This window comes from Oncorhynchus gorbuscha, linkage group LG17, assembly GCF_021184085.1.
Source record: "Oncorhynchus gorbuscha isolate QuinsamMale2020 ecotype Even-year linkage group LG17, OgorEven_v1.0, whole genome shotgun sequence".
Classification (NCBI taxonomy): domain Eukaryota; kingdom Metazoa; phylum Chordata; class Actinopteri; order Salmoniformes; family Salmonidae; genus Oncorhynchus; species Oncorhynchus gorbuscha.
The window spans coordinates 42,733,216-42,756,243 of record NC_060189.1 but is presented as its reverse complement, the minus strand read 5'-3'; the positions used below and the strand labels follow the sequence as shown (position 1 = coordinate 42,756,243).

General features: G+C 44.9%; 1 protein-coding gene across 1 annotated transcript in view; it reads left to right on the top strand.

Moving 5' to 3' along the window:
• Positions 1-23,028, top strand: part of syne1b (spectrin repeat containing, nuclear envelope 1b) — a 118,924-nt gene that overhangs the window by 28,535 nt on the left and 67,361 nt on the right. Inside the window, 29 exon segments of the mRNA XM_046308716.1 lie at positions 130-242; positions 501-706; positions 967-1,408; positions 1,755-1,927; positions 2,125-2,212; positions 2,630-2,851; positions 3,121-3,285; positions 3,524-3,880; positions 5,953-6,089; positions 6,288-6,465; positions 7,174-7,356; positions 7,561-7,704; positions 8,236-8,391; positions 8,806-8,970; positions 9,270-9,442; positions 9,635-9,788; positions 10,233-10,376; positions 10,510-10,674; positions 14,808-15,125; positions 16,371-16,526; positions 16,734-16,904; positions 17,193-17,519; positions 19,116-19,268; positions 19,472-19,639; positions 19,826-20,005; positions 20,177-20,323; positions 20,550-20,675; positions 21,017-21,193; positions 21,998-22,263. Coding sequence (XP_046164672.1) covers positions 130-242; positions 501-706; positions 967-1,408; positions 1,755-1,927; positions 2,125-2,212; positions 2,630-2,851; positions 3,121-3,285; positions 3,524-3,880; positions 5,953-6,089; positions 6,288-6,465; positions 7,174-7,356; positions 7,561-7,704; positions 8,236-8,391; positions 8,806-8,970; positions 9,270-9,442; positions 9,635-9,788; positions 10,233-10,376; positions 10,510-10,674; positions 14,808-15,125; positions 16,371-16,526; positions 16,734-16,904; positions 17,193-17,519; positions 19,116-19,268; positions 19,472-19,639; positions 19,826-20,005; positions 20,177-20,323; positions 20,550-20,675; positions 21,017-21,193; positions 21,998-22,263 — 5,554 coding nt within the window.

Genomic DNA, 23,028 nt, shown 5'->3' with positions numbered 1-23,028 from the left:
ACTGAATTGATGGATGGATTGATTGATCTATCGATATATCTATTCTGCACTACACTACTGTATTCTATTCTGCAATATTCTACAACCATGACGAGGATGATGATAATCACTGTCTCTCTTGTTCTGTAGAACTGGTTCGGGAGTTCCACAACTGGCTGTCTGGGCAGAGGGAGGTAGTGAAGGAGTGCTCTGACCGATCAGGAGACACTAGCATCGTGGAGCGCAAACTCCAAAAGCTAAAGGTACAGTCCGAACACAACATATAACCCATACAACCCTTAACTATACCATTAATCCTCAGTCTCTTAAAGTAGGTTTCCCCGGACACAGATTAAGACTAGTCCTGGAGTAAAATGAACATTTTTCCATTGAGTCTGTTTAAAAAAAATTCTAGGACTAGACGAAATCTGTGCCCTGGAAACTGGCAGTTAATTGTTAATTACTTGTGCAAGTGTTGCCCTGTCACATACAGTATAAAGATGTGTCCTCCTATCGTTTAGGGGGCTCTGGAGCGTGTGGAGGAAGGGGAGGTGCGTCTGACTCAGGTGTGTGAGGAAGGAGAGAAGCTCCTTCTCCATCTCCCTAAGGCCAGCGCTGGCCAGGTGCAGCATCATCTCTCCTCCATCCAGCAGGACTGGGACAGCTTCGTAGAGCAGTGTAGACTCAACCAACAGGCCCTGGAGGACAGCACTGCACAACTAAATGGGTAAGAGATACTTGGGATGGATCTCAATAATATAAAGAGACTTCCTCTCCTTTCCCTCATCTTCACTTATCCAGGCCTATCCAGGTGTTGCTCTGTCCTATATTGTTATTTCAGTACAGATGGGGCAAAATCAACTTCTAGAGGTAGAACTATAGAATATTGAGATGCAGCCTTGGAGCCCAAGAGTAGACCTGAGGGATACAGTCATAGATGTCTATGAGTCTGTGACTGTTAAATGGTGATATAGCTCTGTCTGTCAGGTTTGAGGGGCGTCGGAAGAGGCTGAAGAGTTGGCTGGAGCACATGGAGCAGAGGCTGAACACAGAGCTGCCTGAGGAGAAACACAGGGATCCTGAGAAGGCAACACTGGAGAGGGTGGAGGGATACCACCAGGACGTGCTCAAAGAAAGGGACTCGTTCGAGCGACTGTGTCAGGAGTCGCAGGCCCTGAACGAAGGTGGACGGGGCGACGGTGGCGAGACGCGGGCGGCTGCGGGGCTGCAGTCTCAGCACCAAGGTCTGCTGCGGAGGGTGAGGGAGAGGCTGCGGAGCTGCCAGATTACCCTACAGGAACAGCAGGCATTTGAGGAGATCCTGCAGAGCACCTGGTCCTGGCTGAACGGTGTACAGGAACGACTGGGGAGCCTCAACAGTACACTGGGGAACAAGGAGAAGCTGGAGAAGAGGCTGGGACTTGTACAGGTCAGACAACATGACAAACTGAAGCTGATGTAGCCATGATAGAGACCTTAATTCAGGGGTTATCATTTTATATTTGTTGGTTACTTTACCCCCTATTACATTTACCTCAAGTACCTCATGTGCAACTAATCATTAGCCTATGTTCTTATGAGTCCTCCCAAGTACCCCCTTGTGGACAGACCAGGTACCGCCTTGGGTGCTAGTACCCCAGGTTGAGAACCACTACTTTTGGATAACACGAGCCATGGAAGGTCAACGTTTCAATGAGGAAATGGTCGACATGGATGTTGAACAAGTCTTCAACCAGTCTAAATAAAGTTTGCTTTGCTCTTCCTCCATGTTCCAGGACATCCTGCTGATGAAGGGCGAGGGCGAGGTGAAGCTGAACATGGCGGTAGGGAAGGGCGAGCAGGTCCTGAAGCACAACAGTGTGGAGGGACAGGAGGCCATCCGCTCCCAGTTACAGAACCTAAAGGATGCCTGGGCCAACATGCTCATGACCGCCATGAGTTGTCACAGGTAGAGTACGCTGCCCGTTTACCCCGATACAACTACAGTGAATCTCTTGCTGCAGTTTGGAGTAGCACAATACATGATGTTATGTGTATAACAAGCTTCTCACTACCCGTAAGTATGCTCCAATCTTCCACGTCTCTGTGTGTGTTAATCTGTGTGTGTGTGTGCTTGTGTTTGTTTTCTTGTGCTGACCAACCCAGTCGACTAGAGTGGACGGTGGCCCTGTGGAGTAGCTACCAGGAGAGTAAGGGTCAGCTGCAGCAGTGGATGGAGTCTGTAGAGCAGGAGGTGAGATTTCGCTGTGCACACTTTTAGAGATTGGGACTAATAAGGTTCTATCACCATTTTTGTCAAAATTGAGTTATTGACATTTCCTTGTTCTCTTCAATGTTGTATACCAGATAATACTAAAAAATAACCCAATTCATGTTCTGTTCAAAAGAAAACAAGATAAAAATTGCTGACACTATTCAAACCAATGCGGGTTCGGAACATTAAAACCAATTATCTCAGAATCCTCTTTTAGCAGGTAGAACCTCTCGACTTATCTTTTCTTACTTCCACTGATTTAGCATATATCGGCTATTTAAAATACTTTATTGATTGAGGTGTGGTTGTTTTACCTTCCTTACTTGAATGCGCTGCGTGTACGTTTCTCAAGATAAGAGCGTCTATTAGGTGACTCAAAGGTCAATGTAAATGTAGGTGGTTCTGGCGCTCGCCCAGCAGCCAGGCCTGAAGGAAAAGGCTTCTCTCCTGGAGCGTCTCAGAGCCCTGCAGGCTGACGTGGAGGCTCATACAGCACCACTGGCCAGGCTGACAGAGAAGGCTGCAGAGCTGCATGAGAAGACAGGCGACCAGGCCTTCGGACCAGAGCAGAGAATGGAGCTCAATGCGCACTTTGCTGATATCACCGCTGTCGTCAAGGTAATCAAGCCTTGCTCCTAAAGGATGGCAGTTAGATACATGCTTTTCTCCTTTGTGTAATAACCACATCTAATAACTACATAAGTGCATTCAGTTCAAGCCTGACGATCTGTTTGTGTTAGTAGCCTCAATTCATCTAGTTTGGTTGTTGTAATCGACTTGCATTGATGTTACTGCATCAAGACAATATCCAGTCTTTGTTCACAGTGTACTCGATGTGTAAATCTGACACAGCCGAACTCCATCTCTGTCTGCCGTCCACCCTTCAGAGTAAGGTTCACGCCATGGAGAACATAGTGACAGAGCATGAGCACTACCTGGAAGCTGTGAGGGACTTCAATGATTGGCTGACCTCTGCCAGGGAGGAGCTCCAGCGCTGGTCGGATCTGTCAGGAGACTCCACCTCTGTAAAGAGGAAGCTCGCCAAAGTTCGGGTGAGGATGTTCAATCGTCACATACAATATAAACACCTTGTTGACACATCATTGACACATCAAAGTAATCATTAGAGATTACGGAACATGCAAAAAATGTTACCCTCCCGTAAGGAAATGTATGTCTCTCTGGCTGCACCAAGCCTCTATAGGACATCATAGTGACGGATGGAGAGTAGTTGGCAGGAACAGTAACAGTTGAATGTTTCCTGTTCAAATGTTCCATGTTCCAATCCAGGAGCTGATAGACTCCAGGCAGTGTGGCCGAGAGCGTCTCAGTCAGGTGCAGCGTTGTGGGGCTGCAGCGAGGGACCACACGGGCTCCGGGGGCTTCGAGGCAGTGGAGAGGGAGGAGGCAGCCCTGCTGTCTGCCTGGGAGCACTGGGAGCGTGGGGCACTGCAGACCAGGGCAGGCCTGGAGACTGCGCTCTCTCAGATCGCCAGCTCAGAACAGGAGTTTAACTGCTTGGCTGCTCAGCTGGAGCAGAATCTGCAGGAGTTTAGCAGTCAGCTGCAGGAGTGGCGAGACAGACTCTCTCAGACCGAGGGGAAAAACTGTGGGGATGAGGCTGTGCAGGGCTGGCAGATTGCAAAAGTAAGGCTCCTTTGCAGGTATTCTTACATATATACAGTGCCTTGCGAAAGTATTCGGCCCCCTTGAACTTTGCGACCTTTTGCCACATTTCAGGCTTCAAACATAAAGATATAAAACTGTATTTTTTTGTGAAGAATCAACAACAAGTGGGACACAATCATGAGGGGCGGCAGCGTAGCCTAGTGGTTAGAGCGTTGGACTAGTAACCGGAAGGTTGCGATTTCAAACCCCCGAGCTGACAAGGTACAAATCTGTCGTTCTGCCCCTGAACAGGCAGTTAACCCACTGTTCCCAGGCCGTCATTGAAAATAAGAATATGTTCTTAACTGACTTGCCTGGTTAAATAAAAAGGTAAAAAAAAAAAAATGAAGTGGAACGACATTTATTGGATATTTCAAACTTTTTTAACAAATCAAAAACTGAAAAATTGGTCGTGCAAAATTATTCAGCCCCCTTAAGTTAATACTTTGTAGCGCCAACTTTTGCTGCGATTACAGCTGTAAGTCGCTTGGGGTGTGTCTCTATCAGTTTTGCACATCCAGAGACTGAATTTTTTTCCCATTCCTCCTTGCAAAACAGCTCGAGCTCAGTGAGGTTGGATGGAGAGCATTTGTGAACAGCAATTTTCAGTTCTTTCCACAGATTGGATTCAGGTCTGGACTTTGACTTGGCCATTCTAACACCTGGATATGTTTATTTGAACCATTCCATTGTAGATTTTGCTTTATGTTTTGGATCATTGTCTTGTTGGAAGACAAATCTCCGTCCCAGTCTCAGGTCTTTTGCAGACTCCATCAGGTTTTCTTCCAGAATGGTCCTGTATTTGGCTCCATCCATCTTCCCATCAATTTTAACCATCTTCCCTGTCCCTACTGAAGAAAAGCAGGCCCAAACCATGATGCTGCCACCACCATGTTTGACAGTGGGGATGGTGTGTTCAGGGTGATGAGCTGTGTTGCTTTTACGCCAAACATAACGTTTTGCATTGTTGCCAAAAAATTCAATTTTCGTTTCATCTGACCAGAGCACCTTCTTCCACATGTTTGGTGTGTCTCCCAGGTGGCTTGTGGCAAACTTTAAACAACACTTTTTATGGATATCTTTAAGAAATGGCTTTCTTCTTGCCACTCTTCCACATGGGCCAGATTTGTGCAATATACGACTGATTGTTGTCCTATGGACAGAGTCTCCCACCTCAGCTGTAGATCTTTGCAGTTCATCCAGAGTGATCATGGGCCTCTTGGCTGCATCTCTGATCAGTCTTCTCCTTGTATGAGCTGAAAGTTTAGAGGGACGGCCAGGTCTTGGTAGATTTGCAGTGGTCTGATACTCCTTCCATTTCAATATTATCACTTGCACAGTGCTCCTTGGGATGTTTAAAGCTTGGGAAATCTTTTTGTATCCAAATCCGGCTTTAAACTTCTTCCCAACAGTATCTCGGACCTGCCTGGTGTGTCCCTTGTTCTTCATGATGCTCTCTGCACTTTTAACGGACCTCTGAGACTATCACAGTGCAGGTGCATTTATACGGAGACTTGATTACACACAGGTGGATTATATTTATCATCATTAGTCATTTAGGTCAACATTGGATCATTCAGAGATCCTCACTGAACTTCTGGAGAGAGTTTGATGCACTGAAAGTAAAGGGGCTGAATAATTTTGCACGCCCAATTTTTCAGTTTTTGATTTGTTAAAAAAGTTTGAAATATCCAATAAATGTCGTTCCACTTCATGATTATGTCCCACTTGTTGTTGATTCTTCACAAAAAATACAGTTTTATATCTTTATGTTTGAAGCCTGAAATGTGGCAAAAGGTCGCAAAGTTCAAGGGGGCCGAATACTTTCGCAAGGCAGGGTATATATATATATATATATATATATTGTTCAAGTATTGATGCAATGCCAAAGTGGAATGCAACAATAAAGGAAGGATCCGTTATAGTTATGATGAGTGTTGACTTTTCAAAGTGAAAATGAAATGCCCAAAATCGCCATATACTCAGGCATCCACAATCCTCCGTTCCCTCTCCTCTAAAGCATCTTCTCATTGCGTGTGTGTGCCACCCAGGACACTCTGGATGGCCTGGTTAAAGTGGAGCCCATGTCAGACAGTCTGAAGTCCCAGCTCAACGACCTATGGCGGTTCTCCAGGGACCTGGGCACTCCATCAGAGAGAGTGTCCTCCGTCATCAAGGAGTACAACAGGTGAGTCAGTCAGCAGCAGGATGGAGGATTCCTACTATACTCAAACTTACACGCAAACCGTTCACTGATGTCAATGGGAGACTTGCACAGAAAGTTACGCGTGCAGAATCAGATCTCATGCCAGAATACCACCCTGTAGGTGCTGTGTAAAAGTAATTGGTCCTGGTCTGGTATCTGGTCCTCTCTTCTCCCTCCTAGTCTGAGCCTGCAGGCCTCCAGAGAATGCCAGAGCAAAGAGAAGCTTCTGGAGCAGCGGTTCCGTGCCACTTTCCGAGAGTTCCAGCAGTGGCTGGTTAACGCCAAGATCATCACAGCCAAGTGCTTTGACGTGCCTCAGAACCTCAGCGAGGCCTCCTCCAGCCTGCAGAAGATACAGGTACACTAAGGGCAAGTTTCCCTGGACTCAAAATCAAGCCTAGTCCATCAGTTCTCTCTCTCTCTCTCTCTCTCTCTCTCTCTCTCTCTCTCTCTCTCTCTCTCTCTCTCTCTCTCTCTCTCTCTCTCTCTCTCTCTCTCTCTCTCTCTCTCTCTCTCTCACACCTGCTGTTTTGACCTCTGAATGCTCAGCTATGAAAGCAAACTGACATTTACTCCTAAATGTGCTAACCTGTTGCACCCTCTATAACCACTATGATTATTATTTGAGCCTGCTGGTCATCTATGAATGTTTGAACATCTTGAAGAACGATCTGGTCTTAATTGCCACGAACTCTTATAATCTCCACCGGGCACAGCCAGAAAGAGGACTGGCCAACCTTCAGGGCCTGGTTCCTCTCTAGGTTCCTTCCTAGGTTCCTGCCTTTCTAGGGAGTTTTTTCTAGCCACCGTACTTCTACATCTGCATTGCTTGCTCTTTGGGGTTTTAGGCTGGGTTTCTGTATAAGCACTTTGTGACTTCTGCTGATGTAAAAAGGGCTTTATAAATACATTTTACATTTGATTGATGAGTTCTTCAATGGATATTCTCCAATAAAAGCACTTCTTATCTTTGTTCAGGAAACCTTGTGTCCTTGAACATATTTGTTCAAGGACAAACGTTTTAAAGTATGCATCTCATCTCTTGACTTCTGTCTCCACCCCAAAGGAGTTCCTGAGTGACAGGGAACAGGGCCACTCCAAGCTGAATGCTGTGGTGCTAAGTGGTGAGCTGATGGTCAGTATTGCTGCCAAAGACCGAGTGGACACTGTCCGGGCCAAGATTAGCAGTGCCAGAGAGGACTGGAAGACTCTGATGTCCAACCTGCACCAGAGGGAGACTGCATTACAGGTAATCAATCTATGTACAGTACAGCGTGTGAATCCTTTCTGGTGATAATGTGTAATCTATTCACTTTGTTTTAAAAAAAAGATCTCACACTCGGTGTACTTTACTGTATCTTGAGAGGAAGCATTTTAGCAATTTGTGTGGTGCTGAAAACTCTGGTTTGAATTGTGCATCAGAAGGTGTTTTTGTTTCACTTCTATGCTTCAGAACCTCCAGTCTCAGATGAAGGACTTTGAGGCGAGTGCGGAGCCCCTTCAGGAGTGGCTGCACGGGACAGAGGTTGCTGTACACGAGAGCAGCACACGACTCCACGACCTCACAGCTAAAAAGCAGGAGTTGCACAAGCTGCAGGTATACGTGGCTCTCAGCCTGTGTCATCATGTCACTTTCGTATCACCATAACTGTTCCCATCATCCCACCATCCACCCGGCCTTCCCAGGCACCAGCCTTGCCAGGCACCAGCGCGGCCGTTACAGAAGCTCACCTTTTCAGCTCTGTCAATCATAGTCACTGATGGAGTTCCGCATTGCATTGTCAAAGCTTATCATAACTGCTAACTGCTCATCTCTGCCCTGCCATCTACTCAATCTATTTTCAAATGCTTCTGCTGTATGTGTGTTCAATGCAGAGTAAAGAATAATTGTTTACAGAGTTGACACTTGACATCCCTGTTCAAATGCTTGCAACAAAAACATCTTTGTCTGCTGTGTTTTCTAGCCTTCTTTGGATTTCCATTTCATGACAGTATTTCATGGTCATAACATTGACCAAGTCTCCTTCTTCCATGTCTGGACTCTAAGTGTCTATGTTAACTTAGCTAACTGTCTGTGTGTTGGCTTGCATGCCTCTGTCTCGGTGATGACCTGGTTGTGCCCTTGCAGTCTGTGCTCGAGGAGTTAGCCTCTCAAGAGGTTCAGCTGATCAGGCTCAAAGAGAAGGCCCAGCTGCTGTGGGACGGACACGCGGCCGGAAAGGGCTTTGTCCACCGTGTCTCACAACTCTCTGCACAGTACCTAGCTCTAACCAACATGACCAAGGTAACTAATGTCTGCCTGCCTGCCAGCCTGTCCACCTGCAAGAGGGCAGGGAGGAGGCACTAGGCTGTGTTTGTCTGGAGCTTACCACTCCGGTTCAAATTGCGTAGATAATCAATGAATTTACAATCTTATAGCTGTAGAATGAAACATTGTATCATTGTAAACGTAATTATGCTTGATGCTATTTCGTTTTGAGGCAATGCTGAATTGCTAACACTTTAATACTGCTAATACTGAATTTCAATTTTTGCTGGCAAAATTACTACGGCTGTTCTTTTCTTCCATACTGGATTGTAGCCCGTTGTCATTTGCATACACAAACCCCAGGTTCGCTTTACGTTGAGTTTGTCATGAGTGTGCACATGAATGAACACACAGAGGCTGACCTGTGTGCTGTGCTGTGTGATCCCACAGGAGAAGGCTTCCCGTATCGACCGGATCGTCACCGAGCACCAGCTGTTCTGCCAGGGGCTGAAGGAGTTGCAGAACTGGGTGGCCGACACCAGCCACATGCTGCAGACCTACTGCACCCCCACAGCAGACAAGAACGTCCTGGACAGCAGGGTGATCAAGCTGGAGGTACAGTGCGACCACCTCTGACCTACACCAAGCTACACCAAGATAAACTAAGCTAAACTAAACTAAGTAAACTATACTATGCTAAGATAAACTGAATTCAACAAAGCTAAGATAAGCTAAGCTAGATCAAATAAAATAAATGAAACAAAGCTAAACTAAAATAGAATCAGACTTGGATAACAGAGTAGAAGCTGTTGTAAATCTCCAGTATGTAACAGGTAGCTAAGTTAGCATTCCTCCTGCCTTCGTGAGACCTCACTATGTTATACATGGACTGACCCTTAATGTCATTCTCCCAGGCTTTGCTGACAGCACGCCAGGAGAAGGAGATCCAGCTGAAGATGCTGGTCACCAGGGGAGAGTCTGTCCAGAGGAACACCTCAGTAGAGGGAGTACCAGTAGTCTGCAAGCACATCCAGGAACTCAAGGACTCCTGGGATGCCCTGCTTTCCACCTCCATCCATTGCAAAAGGTAGCTTAGCTTTGATTTGATTTGAGCTTTTTCTTTCTTGTGTACTGCCTTAGTAGAATACTTACTGGGTTATGATAACATCTGACCAAATTTAATGTTTTGTTTTATTTTTAACATTTGGGTAGTGTACAAGTAACTTTAGTGACGATTAGCTGATATATTTATGTTTACTACACTCTATTCCCCTCACAGTCAGTTGGAGGGAGCCCTTTCCCAGTGGACCAGCTACCAGGAGGATGTGCTTCAGTTTGTGGGCTGGGTGGAGCATGTTGAGGAGAGCCTGGACACAACAGACAAACAGTTCTCTGAGATGAGAGACAAAACTGCCAACCTGGGTAAAGCCAAGGTACCCACCGTCGTCTATGCTACTCATTATTATTGACAATTGATGGGAAATGGGATTTCAAATAATAACAGTAAAAGAGGGGCTCATGTCTGGTGCCAGTGCAAATAATAATGGTAAAAAAAGACATGTCATGTGCCTCTGTCTTATAAAAACATTTGGATAATGTGACCTTGGTAATGATTGGTCACAAAGTGCTTCTAGTTTTATCAAGAGATATGACCTTAACCCTGTGAATTGCCATTGTTTGTTTCAGCTTCAGACAGTGCAAATTATAACGGTGAAAGAAGACATTCTTGTCGGGTGCCTCCGCCTTAAAAAGTCTCAAAATGCCAGTCTCCTATATGTTTGGTTTTAACAAGAATTAACCTAACCCTGTATCATGCTGTGGTTTAAGTACAGTAGAAACGTACACATTAACCCTGAGCTATGTTGTGCTTGTTTTAGCTTCTCTATGAGGAGGTGCTGAGCCACAGCAGTCTGCTGGACACCATCACTATGAAGGGAGCCAACATGGCCGAACATTACGTCACACAGCTAGAGCTCCAGGACCTGCAGGAACGATACAACACCGTCAAGGACAACGCCAAGGTATATAGAGTACCTTGGCGTATATAGAGTATATAGAGCGTCAGACTTATGTTGTTCCTCCTATGCATTAGCATGCACAAAAATAGTAGTAGTTGCATGTCTGTAATGCACGTCATTGTTATTGTGTTGTCAGAGTACGATGGGGAAAGCAGAGGAGCTTGTGCAGGCCCACCAGGACTACCAGAGAGGCCTGCATGTGTTTGAGGCGTGGCTGGAGCAGGAGCAGGAGAAGCTGGGCTGCTACACACAGCTAGAGGGGGATGTGGAAACCCTGGAGGAGACGCTTCAGAAACTACAGGTCAGAACAAGAACATACTGCTACCTCCAGATACATAGCCAAAGAAAAGTGGCTTTTCCCATTTCTCTCACTCTCCGAGATGAGACAAAACTACCAACCTGGGTAAAGCCAAGGGACCCACGTTCAGCTATACTTCTCATTATTATTGACAGTTGATGGGAAATGTGATTTTTTTATTTATTTAACTTTTATTTTATCAGGGAGTCATACTGAGACCTAAATTACATGAATTACAGAAAATACACACATCAATATAAATGCAAAATGCAAGCAGAAAGCAAAGCACGGTCAAAAAACACATTCATCAGGAATAAGGTCCTCAATCAGCTTGATGAATTGCCCTAAAGGCACCAAAACATCACCTTTAAGATTTATTTAAGGACATTATGAAGGAAAATAAGGAATCATGTCCGGTGCCAGTGCAAATAATAATGGTGATAAAAGACATGTCATGTGCACGTACTATTGATAATTGTATAATTATTATTATCATGTATATTACACGTATTATGTAGTAACCAAAAAAGTGTTAAACAAAGCCATGTTTATTTTAGATTCTTCAAAGTTGCCACCCTTTTCTCTGCAGCTATGCACACTTTTGGGATCTCTCAACCAGATTAATGAGGAATGTTTTTCCTGTTTGAAAACACATTATATTTCCACTAAGCGCAAACCAAATGGGATGGATTGGTAGCGATGCTGGTTAAGTGTGCCTTGAATTCTAAATAAATCACAGACCATGTCACCAGCAAAGCACCATCACACCTCCTCCTCCATGCTTCACGGTAGGAACCACACATGCGGAGATCATCCGTTCACCTACTCTGCGTCTAACAAAGACCCGGCAGCTGGAACCAAAAATCTCAGATTTCCACCGGTCTAATGTCCATTGCTCGTGTTTCTTGGCCCAAGCAAGTCTCTTCTTATTATTGGTGTCCTTTAGTCGTGGTTTCTTTGCAGCAATTTGACCATGAAGGCTTGGATCACGCCGTCTCCTCTGAACAGTTGATGTTGACTTGAACTCTTTGAAGCATTTATTTGGCCTCAATCTGAGGTGCAGTTAACTCTGCACTTGAAGAAATGTTCAAAGTTCTTGAAATTTTCCGCATTGACTGACCTTCATGTCTTCAAGTAATGATGTAATTTCTCTTTGCTTATTTGAGCTGTTTGTGCCATAACATGGACTTGGTCTTTTACCAAATAGGGCTATCTTCTGTATACCACCCCTACCTTGCCACAACAGAACTGATTGGCTTAAACACATTAACCTTTTGACATGTAGATTCTAAATATTAATAACAGCCCTTACAGTGAGAGTAATTTTTGCACACGGTGCAGGAATTCTATGCTGCTGTTCTAGAATTTGACTGTTGCATTTTGCCGCTATTCTCTACACCCCTCATTGTATCAATACCACAATTTTTGCTTCATTTGAGGCTTTATAAAACTTTCTTCCTATAGTTGTAGCAGTGAGTATATATAGTATTAGTGATAATTGTATAATTATTATTATCATCTACAGTGGGGCAAAAAAGTATTTGGTCAGCCACCTATTGTGCAAGTTCTCCCACTTAAAAAGATGAGAAAGGCCTGTAATTTTCATCATAGGTACACTTCAACTATGACAGACAAAAGGAGAAAGAAAATCCAGAAAATCACATTGTAGGATTTTTAATGAATTTATTTGCAAATTATGGTGGAAAATAAGTATTTGGTCACCTACAAACAAGCAAGATTTCTGGCTCTCACAGACCTGTAACTTCTTCTTTAAGAGGCTCCTCTGTCCTCCACTCGTTACCTGTATTAATGGCACCTGTTTGAACTTGTTATCAGTATAAAACACACCTGTCCACAACCTCAAACAGTCACACTCCAAACTCCACTATGGCCAAGACCAAAGAGCTGTCAAAGGACACCATAAACAAAATTGTAGACCTGCACCAGGCTGGGAAGACTGAATCTGCAATAGGTAAGCAGCTTGGTTTGAAGAAATCAACTGTGGGAGCAATTATTAGGAAATGGAAGACATACAAGACCACTGATAATCTCCCTCGATCTGGGGCTCCACGCAAGATCTCACCCCGTGGGGTCAAAATGATCACAAGAACGGTGAGCAAAAATCCCAGAACCACACGGGGGGACCTAGTGAATGACCTGCAGAGAGCTGGGACCAAAGTAACAAGGCCTACCATCAGTAACACATTACGCCGCCAGGGACTCAAATCCTGCAGTGCCAGACGTGTCCCCCTGCTTAAGCCAGTACATGTCCAGGCCCGTCTGAAGTTTGCTAGAGAGTATTTGGATGATCCAGAAGAAGATTGGGATAATGTCATATGGTCAGATGAAACCAAAATATAACTTTTTGGTAAAAACTCAACTTGTTGTGTTTGGAGGACAAAGAATGCTGAGTTGCATCCAAAGAACACCATACCTACTGTGAAGCATGGGGGTGGAAACATCATGCTTTTGGGGCTGTTTTTCTGCAAAGGGACCAGGACGACTGATCCGTGTAAAGGAAAGAATGAATAGGGCCATGTATCGTGAGATTTTGAGTGAAAACCTCCTTCCATCAGCAAGGGCATTGAAGATTAAATGTGGCTGGGTCTTTCAGCATGACAATGATCCCAAACACACCGCCCGGGCAACGAATGAGTGGCTTCGTCAGAAGCATTTCAAGGTCCTGGAGTGGCCTAGCCAGTCTCCAGATCTCAACCACATAGAAAATCTTTGGAGGGAGTTGAAAGTCCGTGTTGCCCAGCAACAGCCCCAAAACATCACTGCTCTAGAGGAGATCTGCATGGAGGAATGGGCCAAAATACCAGCAACAGTGTGTGAAAACCTTGTGAAGACTTACAGCAAATGTTTGACCACTGTCATTGCCAAAATAAGGTTATATAACAAAGTATTGAGATAAACTTTTGTTATTGACCAAATACTTATTTTCCACCATAATTTGCAAATAAATTCATAAAAAGTCCTACAATGTGATTTTCTGGATTTTTTTCTCATTTTGTCTGTTATAGTTGAAGTGTACCTATGATGAAAATTACAGGCCTCTCTCATCTTTTTAAGTGGGAGAACTTGCACAATTGGTGGCTGACTAAATACTTTTTTGTCCCACTGTATATTACACGTATTATTATCTGGAAGAGGCTTTGGTATTAGCCTGTCTGAGGGACTGCATGTGTGAGATAGGGCAGGAAAACTGAGGCTCTAAATCTGGTGTATTTGATACAATAGTGGCATACAAAAAGTGAGAGCGGGGTATGAGCGTATATTAGATATGCCGACCACGGCAAAGGCCGGGAAAGGCTGACATCCTTTTTCTTCATTTAATTTTTTAAATTTAATTGATCACCAATGGACATGTAGCCTACAGATGCCTGCCTCGTCACCAAGCGAGGAAGATTTCTCATCAAATGCGGTGATTATTATGGCTTGGCTAGGATTTAGGCTGGTCGAGGCGGAGGATAATGAGAACAGGGTGGTGGACAAGGGCATGTGAGCAACAAAGTGAGGTAGTTTGTGCATACGATCAGATTGAGTGTTGCATGCGTGTAGTCAGCTATATTGTATGCAGAGACCGTGGCATGTGTGAAGTAAGGCTGTAGGTATAATGAAATGCATTCCAGGTGACTATCTCATGAAGCTGGTTGAGAGAATGCCAAGAGTGTGCAAAGCTGCCATCAAGGCAAAGGGTGGCTACTTTGAAGAATCTCAAATATAAAATATACTTTTATTTGTTTAACATGTTTTTAGTTACTACATGATTCTGTATGTGTTATTTCATAGTTTTGATGTCTTCACTATTGTTCTACAATCTAGAAAATAGTTTAAAAAAAAGAAAAACCCTTTAATGAGTAGGTGTGTCCAAACTTATATATTTTGCTCTTTACTTGGCAGTGTTCCAAACGGGACATTATTTGTCTTTTTACCTGAACATGCGAACAACATCAGATAGTATTGATAGCAAGCATTTCAATGGGTTAGTCAGATGTTGTTCAGCATTGGGAAAAATGCCTATCTTTGCCTGTTGGCGCAAGATGTACAGTATAATGGCGCTGGAATGTCCAGTAATATTTCGTAATGGCCAGTGTAAATAATGACAGCTGTCTCTCTGCATTCATTCCCAGGAGCTACAACTCCAGTGCACGGAGGGCCAGGCCCTGCTCAACACTCTGCTAGACAGTAGAGATCAGGTTGTGCCATGGGGGGTCCCTCAGATCGAGGACCGGGTCCTGGAGACTGTGCAGCAAGACTGGCGGTTGTACCAGGGGAGGCTGGGAGACACCAGGGGCCAGCTCAACAGTGCCCTGGCCAAGCTCCGCCAGATGGAGCAGAAGTTTCAGCGTCTGGACAGCTGGCTGAAGAGCATGGAGAGCAAAGGTCAACTACGAAGCCATCGGAGGTCATCCCGCGCCACCAAGGACGCTCAGCTGCAACTAATTAAGGTCAGCAGTGGTTCAGAGTAGATTGCTGTGAAACACTAAGTGACATCAATGGTGATGTTGATTATTGTTATATGAGTAGTTACAGTCTTGTCTGTGTGCGTTATGCAGTAAGGGGTAGCATGTAGCCTTCTCCTGCTCCTCATCCTCCTCCTCCGTATCTTCCTCCTTCAGTGCCCTTGTGTTTCAATAAATGATATGCCATATTTACCGTAATTGCTAGACTATTAAGCGCACAGCTGAATATAAACCGCACTCACTGAATTATAAAAAATATGTATTTTGTACATAAATAAGCCGCACATGTCTATAAGCCGCAGGTGCCTACCGGTACATTGAAACAAATTAACTTTACACAGCCTTTAAACGAAACACGGCTTGTAACAAAAATTAAACAGTGGCCTACCAAGAAAGTCATTGGTCACTAACTTCCTCCTCCTGTGCACTGAAACCACTGAAGGCATCTCCTTCGGTGTCGGAGTTGAATAGCCTCAGAATTGCTTCATACGATGTTGGATCGTTTTCATTGTCGCTCTCGTCACTTTCATCCGGAGGCAAATACCCCGCTGAGCTCATGCTGCCCCTTCAACACGCAGCAGTCCAGCCTTTCAAAACCCGTTGATGATAGTGGATTTTTTTGACAATGCTCCACGCTGTCAGGACCCACTGGCAGACTTTACCATAAGTTGCTCTTCGCATGCGGCCCGTTTTAGTGAAGGATTTCTCCCCACTTGTCATCCTAGCCTCCCACTGAACAAGGAGCGCCACCTTAAATGCACGATTTACACTGATGTCGAGTGGCTGCAAATACTTTGGGCCATCTGCTTCACTTCTCTCTGAAAGCCTTTGTTGTCTTTTTGCACTGAGTCAGTTCCTCACGCTGCTTTCCAACGTCTTATCATCGACTCATTTAGGCCAAGCTCCCGTGCAGCAGCTCTCTTTCCTTTTCCAACAGCCAGATCGATCGCCTTCAACTTGAAAGCTGCATCATATGCATTTCTCCGTGTCTTTGCCATGATGAGGGTGACAAAATTACTACCGTAATCAGAATGATGGGAAGTTTGAGCGCGCTCTATTTACGTCACATTATGTGACAGTGCTCAGTTTTTTGGCGGCATGAATCTTGTGAAAGCGGGAAAAATCCATAAATTAGCCGCGTCATTGTGTAAACCGCGAGGTTCAAAGCGTGGGAATAAAGTAACGACTTATAGTCCGGAAATTACGGTATATGTGTCTCTCTGTATATAGGGTTGTCAGGAGGAAGTGCTGGTGTACCAGGAGGAGGTGGAGGGTCTGAGTGTTCTAGCCCAGCAAGTGTTGGACGAGACACACATCAGCAGCCGGGTCAGCACCAGAGCTACCCAGCTCACCGCCCGCTACCACGCCCTGCTACTGCACCTACTGGTATGGAACACTTAAAGATGCACACACACACACTGACGCATACAACCACATGTAACACAGTAGATTTCATCCCTGTCCTGACCTGGGCACGGACCTGGGACCTTCTGGTCAGCAACACTTTGCACTCACAAAGCTCTGAAACCAAAGTGCAAGATCTGACCATTTTGTCTCTCGCTTTTTCCTAAAATGCCTGTGTTGATGACGTAGGAGAGCATCAAGCAGCTGCAGGAGGAGGTGTATTGCATAGAGGAGGCCCAGAGTGTGTTCAGTACCTTCTCTGATTGGCTGAGCTCCGCCAAGAACAACTTCAGCACCGTGGCCATCAGCATCGATGTAGTGGACCGTGTTACCATGGAGAGGAAGAAGAAGAAACTGGAGGTACAGTTATAGTCTCCTCTTACAGCCGCTGCCTTGAGCCTGGCATAAGAGCGACTACAGTCTGAGCTTCAGCTAAATGGAAGCCATGCCTCAAGTGACTTAGTTGGTAGACAACAAAAGTTGGCTCTTTTGAACTACTTGTGAGTGCGGACCTAGTGTGTTTTAGCATTGCAGTGATACTCCCAAGGCTTTAACTCCCTTTGCTCTGCTTCATCCTCTAAGAACGTTATGGTCCCAGGCATAATGGTTTCTGCTTTCTTTCTATGTATATGTGTGTCTGTCCTCTAGGCTCTGCAGGGTGACATGGAGCAGGGCCACAGCTTCCTGAGGACGATGCGTGAGAAGACGGAACGAGCCATGGCCTTCCTGGAGGAACCAGAGGCAGACCAGCTGAGGGAGGAGGTGGACGCCCATCTCTCCCAGCTAGAGGGCCTGATGGTTGGGCTACGCACTGAACACAGCTCACTGGAGAAATGCATCTCCCTTTCCAAAGACTTCCTGGACAAGTACAAGGCCCAGGCTCAGTGGCTCACAGAGACCAAGGCTCTGCTAGGGATGCCTGTTGAACCCAAAGCTGAGCTCTATCAGAAGAAGGCCCAGTTAGCCAAATACAAGGTATGTTTTTCAATCACTCCACAAATTTCTTGTAAACAAACTATAGTTTTGGCAAGTCAGTTAGGACATCTACTTTGTGCATGACACAAGTCATTTTTCCAAAAATTGTTTACAGACAGATGATTTCACTTATAACTCACTGTATCACCATTCCAGTGGGTCAGAAGTTTACATACACTAAGTTGACTCTGCCTTTAAACAACTTGGAAAACCCCCCAAAATGATGTCATAGCTTTAGAAGCTTCTGAAAGGCTAATTGACATCATTTGAGTTAATTGGAGGTGTACCTGTGGATGTATTTCAAGGCCGACCTTCAAACTCAGTGCTTCTTTGCTTGAAATCATGGGAATATCAAAATAAATCAGCCAAGACCTCAGAAAATAAACTGTAGATCTCTACAAGTCTGGTTCATCCCTGGGAGCAATTTCCAAACGCCTGAAGGTACCACGTTCATCTGTACAAACCATGGGACCACGCAGCCGTCAAAAGTGCAAATCAATCCCAGAACAGCAAATGACCTTGTGAAGATGCTGGAGGAAACAGGTACAAAAGTATCTATATCCACAGTTAAACAAGTCCTATATCGACGTAACCTGAAAGGCCGCTCGCTCAGCAAGGAAGAAGCCACTGCTCCAAAACTGCCATAAAAACGCCAGACTACGGTTTGCAACTGCACTTTGGGACAAATATCGTACTTTTTGGAGAAATGTCCTCTGGTCTGATGAAAAAAAAAAAAACTATTTTGCCATAATGACCATCGTTATGTTTGGAGGAAAAAGGGGGAGGATTGCAAGCCGAAGAACACCATCCCAACCGTACGGGGGTGGCAGCATCATGTTGTGGGGGTGTTTTGCTGCAGGAGGGACTGGTGCACTTCACAAAATAGATGGCATCATAAGGCAAGATAAATTATGTGGATATATTGAAGCAACATCTCAAGAAATCTGTCAGGAAGTTAAAGCTTGGTTGCAAATGGGTCTTCCAAATGGACAAGGACCTCAAGCATACCTCCAAAGATGTGGAAAAATGGCTTAAGGACAACAAAGTCAAGGTATTGGACTGGCCATCACAAAGCCCTGACCTCAGTCCTATAGAACATTTGTGGGCAGAAATGAAAAAGCATGTGCGAGCAAGGAGGCCTTACAAACCTGACTCAGTTACACCAGCCCTGTCAGGAGGAATAGGCCAAAATTCACCCAGCTTATTGTGGGAAGCTTGTGGAAGGCTATCCGAAACGTTTGACCCATGTTCAACAATTTAAAGGCAATGCTATCAAATACTAATTGAGTGTATGTAAACTTCTGACCCACTGGGAATGTGATGAAAGAAATAAAAGCTGAAAGAAATAATTCTCTACTATTATTCTGACATTTCACATTCTTAAAATGAAGTGGTGATCCTAACTGACCTAAGACAGAGAATTTTTACTAGGATTAAATGTCAGGAATTGTAAAAAACTTGAGTTTAAACGTATTTGTCTAAGGTGTATGTAAACTTCTGACTTCAACTGTATCTATGTGTGCCTTGTAAAAATAGACATATCATCAACAACTGATTCATTATTGACATTCAAAGGATGTTTTTCCTCGTACATAGACGATCCAGCAGACAGTGCAGTCTCACGAGTCAGCAGTGAGGTCTGTGGTTGAGAAAGGAGAGGCTCTGCTGGATTCGGTCCGCGACTCTACCATCAGGGACAACATGAGCAGACTACAGACAGACTACCAGGACCTCTGCACTGCAGCCAGGGTAGGTGTTCTACTACAGTATACATTAGAGAGCTTCCTTGGTTTGTGGTTTGTGGTTGTCTAGTCTCTTGTGACAGACTAGCTAGCTACCTAAAGCATGCAACCAAAATATGTCATTGTCCTACCTGATTGATGTGGTGGCTGAGACAGCCACTGTAGCTTTGTCTATAAGGTTAAAAAAAAGTAATCCTGTACTATTTACAGGGCCAGGTTCAGACACTGATGGAGTTGGTGAAGGAGCATGAGGGCTACAGCAGTGAGCTTCAGGAGGTGGAGAAGTGGCTCCTTCAGATGTCCAGTAGGCTGGTCACCTCAGACTCCATGCAGACTTGCAGCATGGAGACTGCCACGCAGCAACTAGCTCGGCACAAGGTGAGTAGATTCATTAAGTTATGGATTGGAACTGTATGAGAATCCATGAGAATGAAATTATGCAATAACACCTGTTTGCGTGATAATGGAATTGTGCTTCTGAAGTTCTAAACCAGCATTCTAAAATGGCAATTTAGAAGTTTGGGGTTTATAATCATAACCCTTGTCTGTCACATTTCTTCTCAGGCAATCATGGAGGAGATAGCTAGCTTCGAGGAGCGCCTGACCAGTCTGAAGGAGAAGGGAGATGACCTGATGTCCAACTGTACTACAGACCAGGTCCAGGCTAAGATCAGCCAGCAGGTCCAGGCTCACCAGCAGGGCACCAGAGACAGTTACTCAGCCATCTGCAGCACCGCACAGCGTGTGAGTACTATAGTAACACTCTACTCTAAGCTACCCTACGTTGGTCTGCTCTGTTCTGCTCTACTCTAATCTACTCTACTCTACTCTGATCTGCTCTACGCTACACTACTCTACTCACTTACCGGCTCCATCTCTTCACTTGTCTCTGTGTGTCTGTGTCTGCTTCATCAGGTGTACCAAAGTCTTGACAGGGAGCTGCAGAAACATGTCAGTCACCAGGACACTTTGCAGCAGTGCCAGACCTGGCTCTCCACCGTCCATGAGGAGCTCCGGCTGCATTGTCAACCTCCCTCTGGCCTGCAGGAGGCCCTCAAACAGGTTCCTGACTGACTGCTCCCTGCTCTTTTATAGGCAGAGAACGAGAATCAAATGACACAATAATGTTTTTTTCAATGTTATGCCATGCCATATGATTTTGGAGTTTCGTGGTCATTTGAAAATAGAAGGCTCTGCTTCAATGGGAAAACCTGGGTAAATAGGGGAAATTAACAAATGAAAATGTTTTATCAAACTGATTACATTTGTTTGTATATTACCTGTACAGGTGAAGCACTACAGGGCTCTACAGGAGCAGGCCAGTACATACCTGGACCTGGTGTGTTCTGTGTGTGACCTATCTGATGATGCTGTGAGAGTCACTGTTGCTGAGGTCCAGCGGGTCAAACACACGGTGTGTGGGCTGGTCTTACCGTACACGCAATTCTGGTCATCATCACATCATCCTTACCATATTGACAACAGGGTTTTCACCAAGCGTTTCAAGTATTGTAATAGTATGTAATACATACACCTTACTCTCACAATCTCTCACAATAAAAACAACATTAGTTCAGGGCGTGAGAGTTCAGGGAAAATATGTAGGCCTGTAAATAGACATACAACAACCAGTAAAGACATCATAAAGCAGATGTACATAAAGTATCACAATTAAACAATCCCATGTTACTTCATGTTGTTGTGCTCTCTGTTGTATACTTCATGTTGTTGTACACTGTGCCGTGTACTGTGCAGATCGAGGAGAGGATGTCTAGCTCCCAGGGGCTGTCGGAGGGCTGGAAGGAGATAAAGGAGCAGAAGCAGGAGCTGTCTGGTCTGTTCCAGGACATGGAGCAGCAGCTCCTCAGTCTCTCCAGAAGACCAGCCGAGCTCGAGACCAAGATCGCCCACAACATGCTCACCCAGGCCAAGGTAGAGATCTTATGGTCAAAACGTTGTCACCAATAAACCACATAGGAGCATAGAATGCAATGTGCAGAGTTAACAAAGAAAGAAGAAGTTTAGGGAGCAGGGTCCCACTCCCCAGCGTGGTCTCATAGACTAGATGTAACATAGTAAATGGAAATCAGGGACACTCAAATTAGTATGATATGTTACATTTGGTATGTTTACAGAAGAGAAGGTTACTTAAGGTAAAAACAAAAGGAGGGTGGTTGGTCGGCGTATAACGTGAACATCTAGCAACCCATAGGTTGCGTGTTCGAATCTCATGACGGAAAACTTTAGCAGTTGAACTAATTAGCAACTTTTGAGATACTTTGCAACTGCTTAGTATGTTAGCTAACCTTTCCCCTAACCCTAACCATAACCTTTTAACCTAACTCCTAACCTTAACCCCTAACCCTAACTCCTAGCCTAGATAACGTTAGCCACCTAGTTAATGTTAGCCTCAACAAATTGTAATTCGTAACGTACTGTATCATTCGAATTGCAATTTGTAACATTTCATACAAAATGGATGATGGACATCCACATTACATACCAAACGTAACATATCATTCTAATTTGAGTAACCCTGATTATTGTTTACTATGTCTACCCCCGAGTCCAGGTTGCACTCCCATCTTCCCTACCTTCTCTGATCAGCCAGATTAATGAATACAAATCTTAATTTAGATGAAAATGTGTAATTGTCAATATCAGTTTCACCGATTTAGGATGTTGCTCACGTACAAACCACTAACACAATTAATGTTTCTCTACTCTCTCCAACAGGAGTTTAGCAATCAGCTGCAGAGTAAACAAGCCACCCTAACCAGGATGACAGAGAGTGTGAATCGTCTGACTGAGGGCCAGGCCAGCCCGGAGCATGGGGAAGTAGGGCGTCTGAGCCACTCCTGGCTGGAGCTTTGTCACCAGGCTAACAGGCTGCAGGATCAGAGGCAGGAGGACCTGCAGAGGACTCAGGAGTACCACGACTGCATCACAGCCATGGAGGCACTGTTTGAGCAGGTGTCCAAGGAGTGGGACAACCTGGCCAGGTGGGGTCATCTATCTATCTGAAACACACAACTGAGTTACTACAGGATGGGAACTAGAAGTGTATGCAATATGGGTGTATTGCAATAACTTTGCTCTGATTTCACCCGTAATAGTATCACAATACACTATTAAAGTGATTACTTTATGTATTGATAACAATCACAAAAAAGCAACAACTTAAAATTGATTTGGTTCTCTATGGCCAAATCCCAGCCAGTCTTGTTGCTATGTGGGTTGCTAGTGAGTGAGCGGGCCCTTTCATAGCAAAAGTATATTGATGTGGGATCAGTCTCCAGAGCACGTAGAAGACTGACTCTATGTGGTATAGCTGAATAATCATAGTTGCCATGACAGTGGTAACATTTTTACATTTACATTTAAGTCATTTAGCAGACACTCTTATCCAGAGCGACTTACAAATTGGTGCATTCACCTTATGACATCCAGTGGAACAGTCACTTTACAATAGTGCATCTAAATCTTAAAGGGGCGGGGGGGGAATACTTATCCTATCCTAGGTATTCCTTAAAGAGGTGGGGTTTCAGGTGTCTCCGGAAGGTGGTGATTGACTCCGCTGTCCTGGCGTCGTGAGGGAGTTTGTTCCACCATTGGGGGGGCCAGAGCAGCGAACAGCTTTGACTGGGCTGAGCGGGAGCTGTACTTCCTCAGTGGTAGGGAGGCGAGCAGGCCAGAGGTGGATGAACGCAGTGCCCTTGTTTGGGTGTAGGGCCTGATCAGAGCCTGGAGGTACTGAGGTGCCGTTC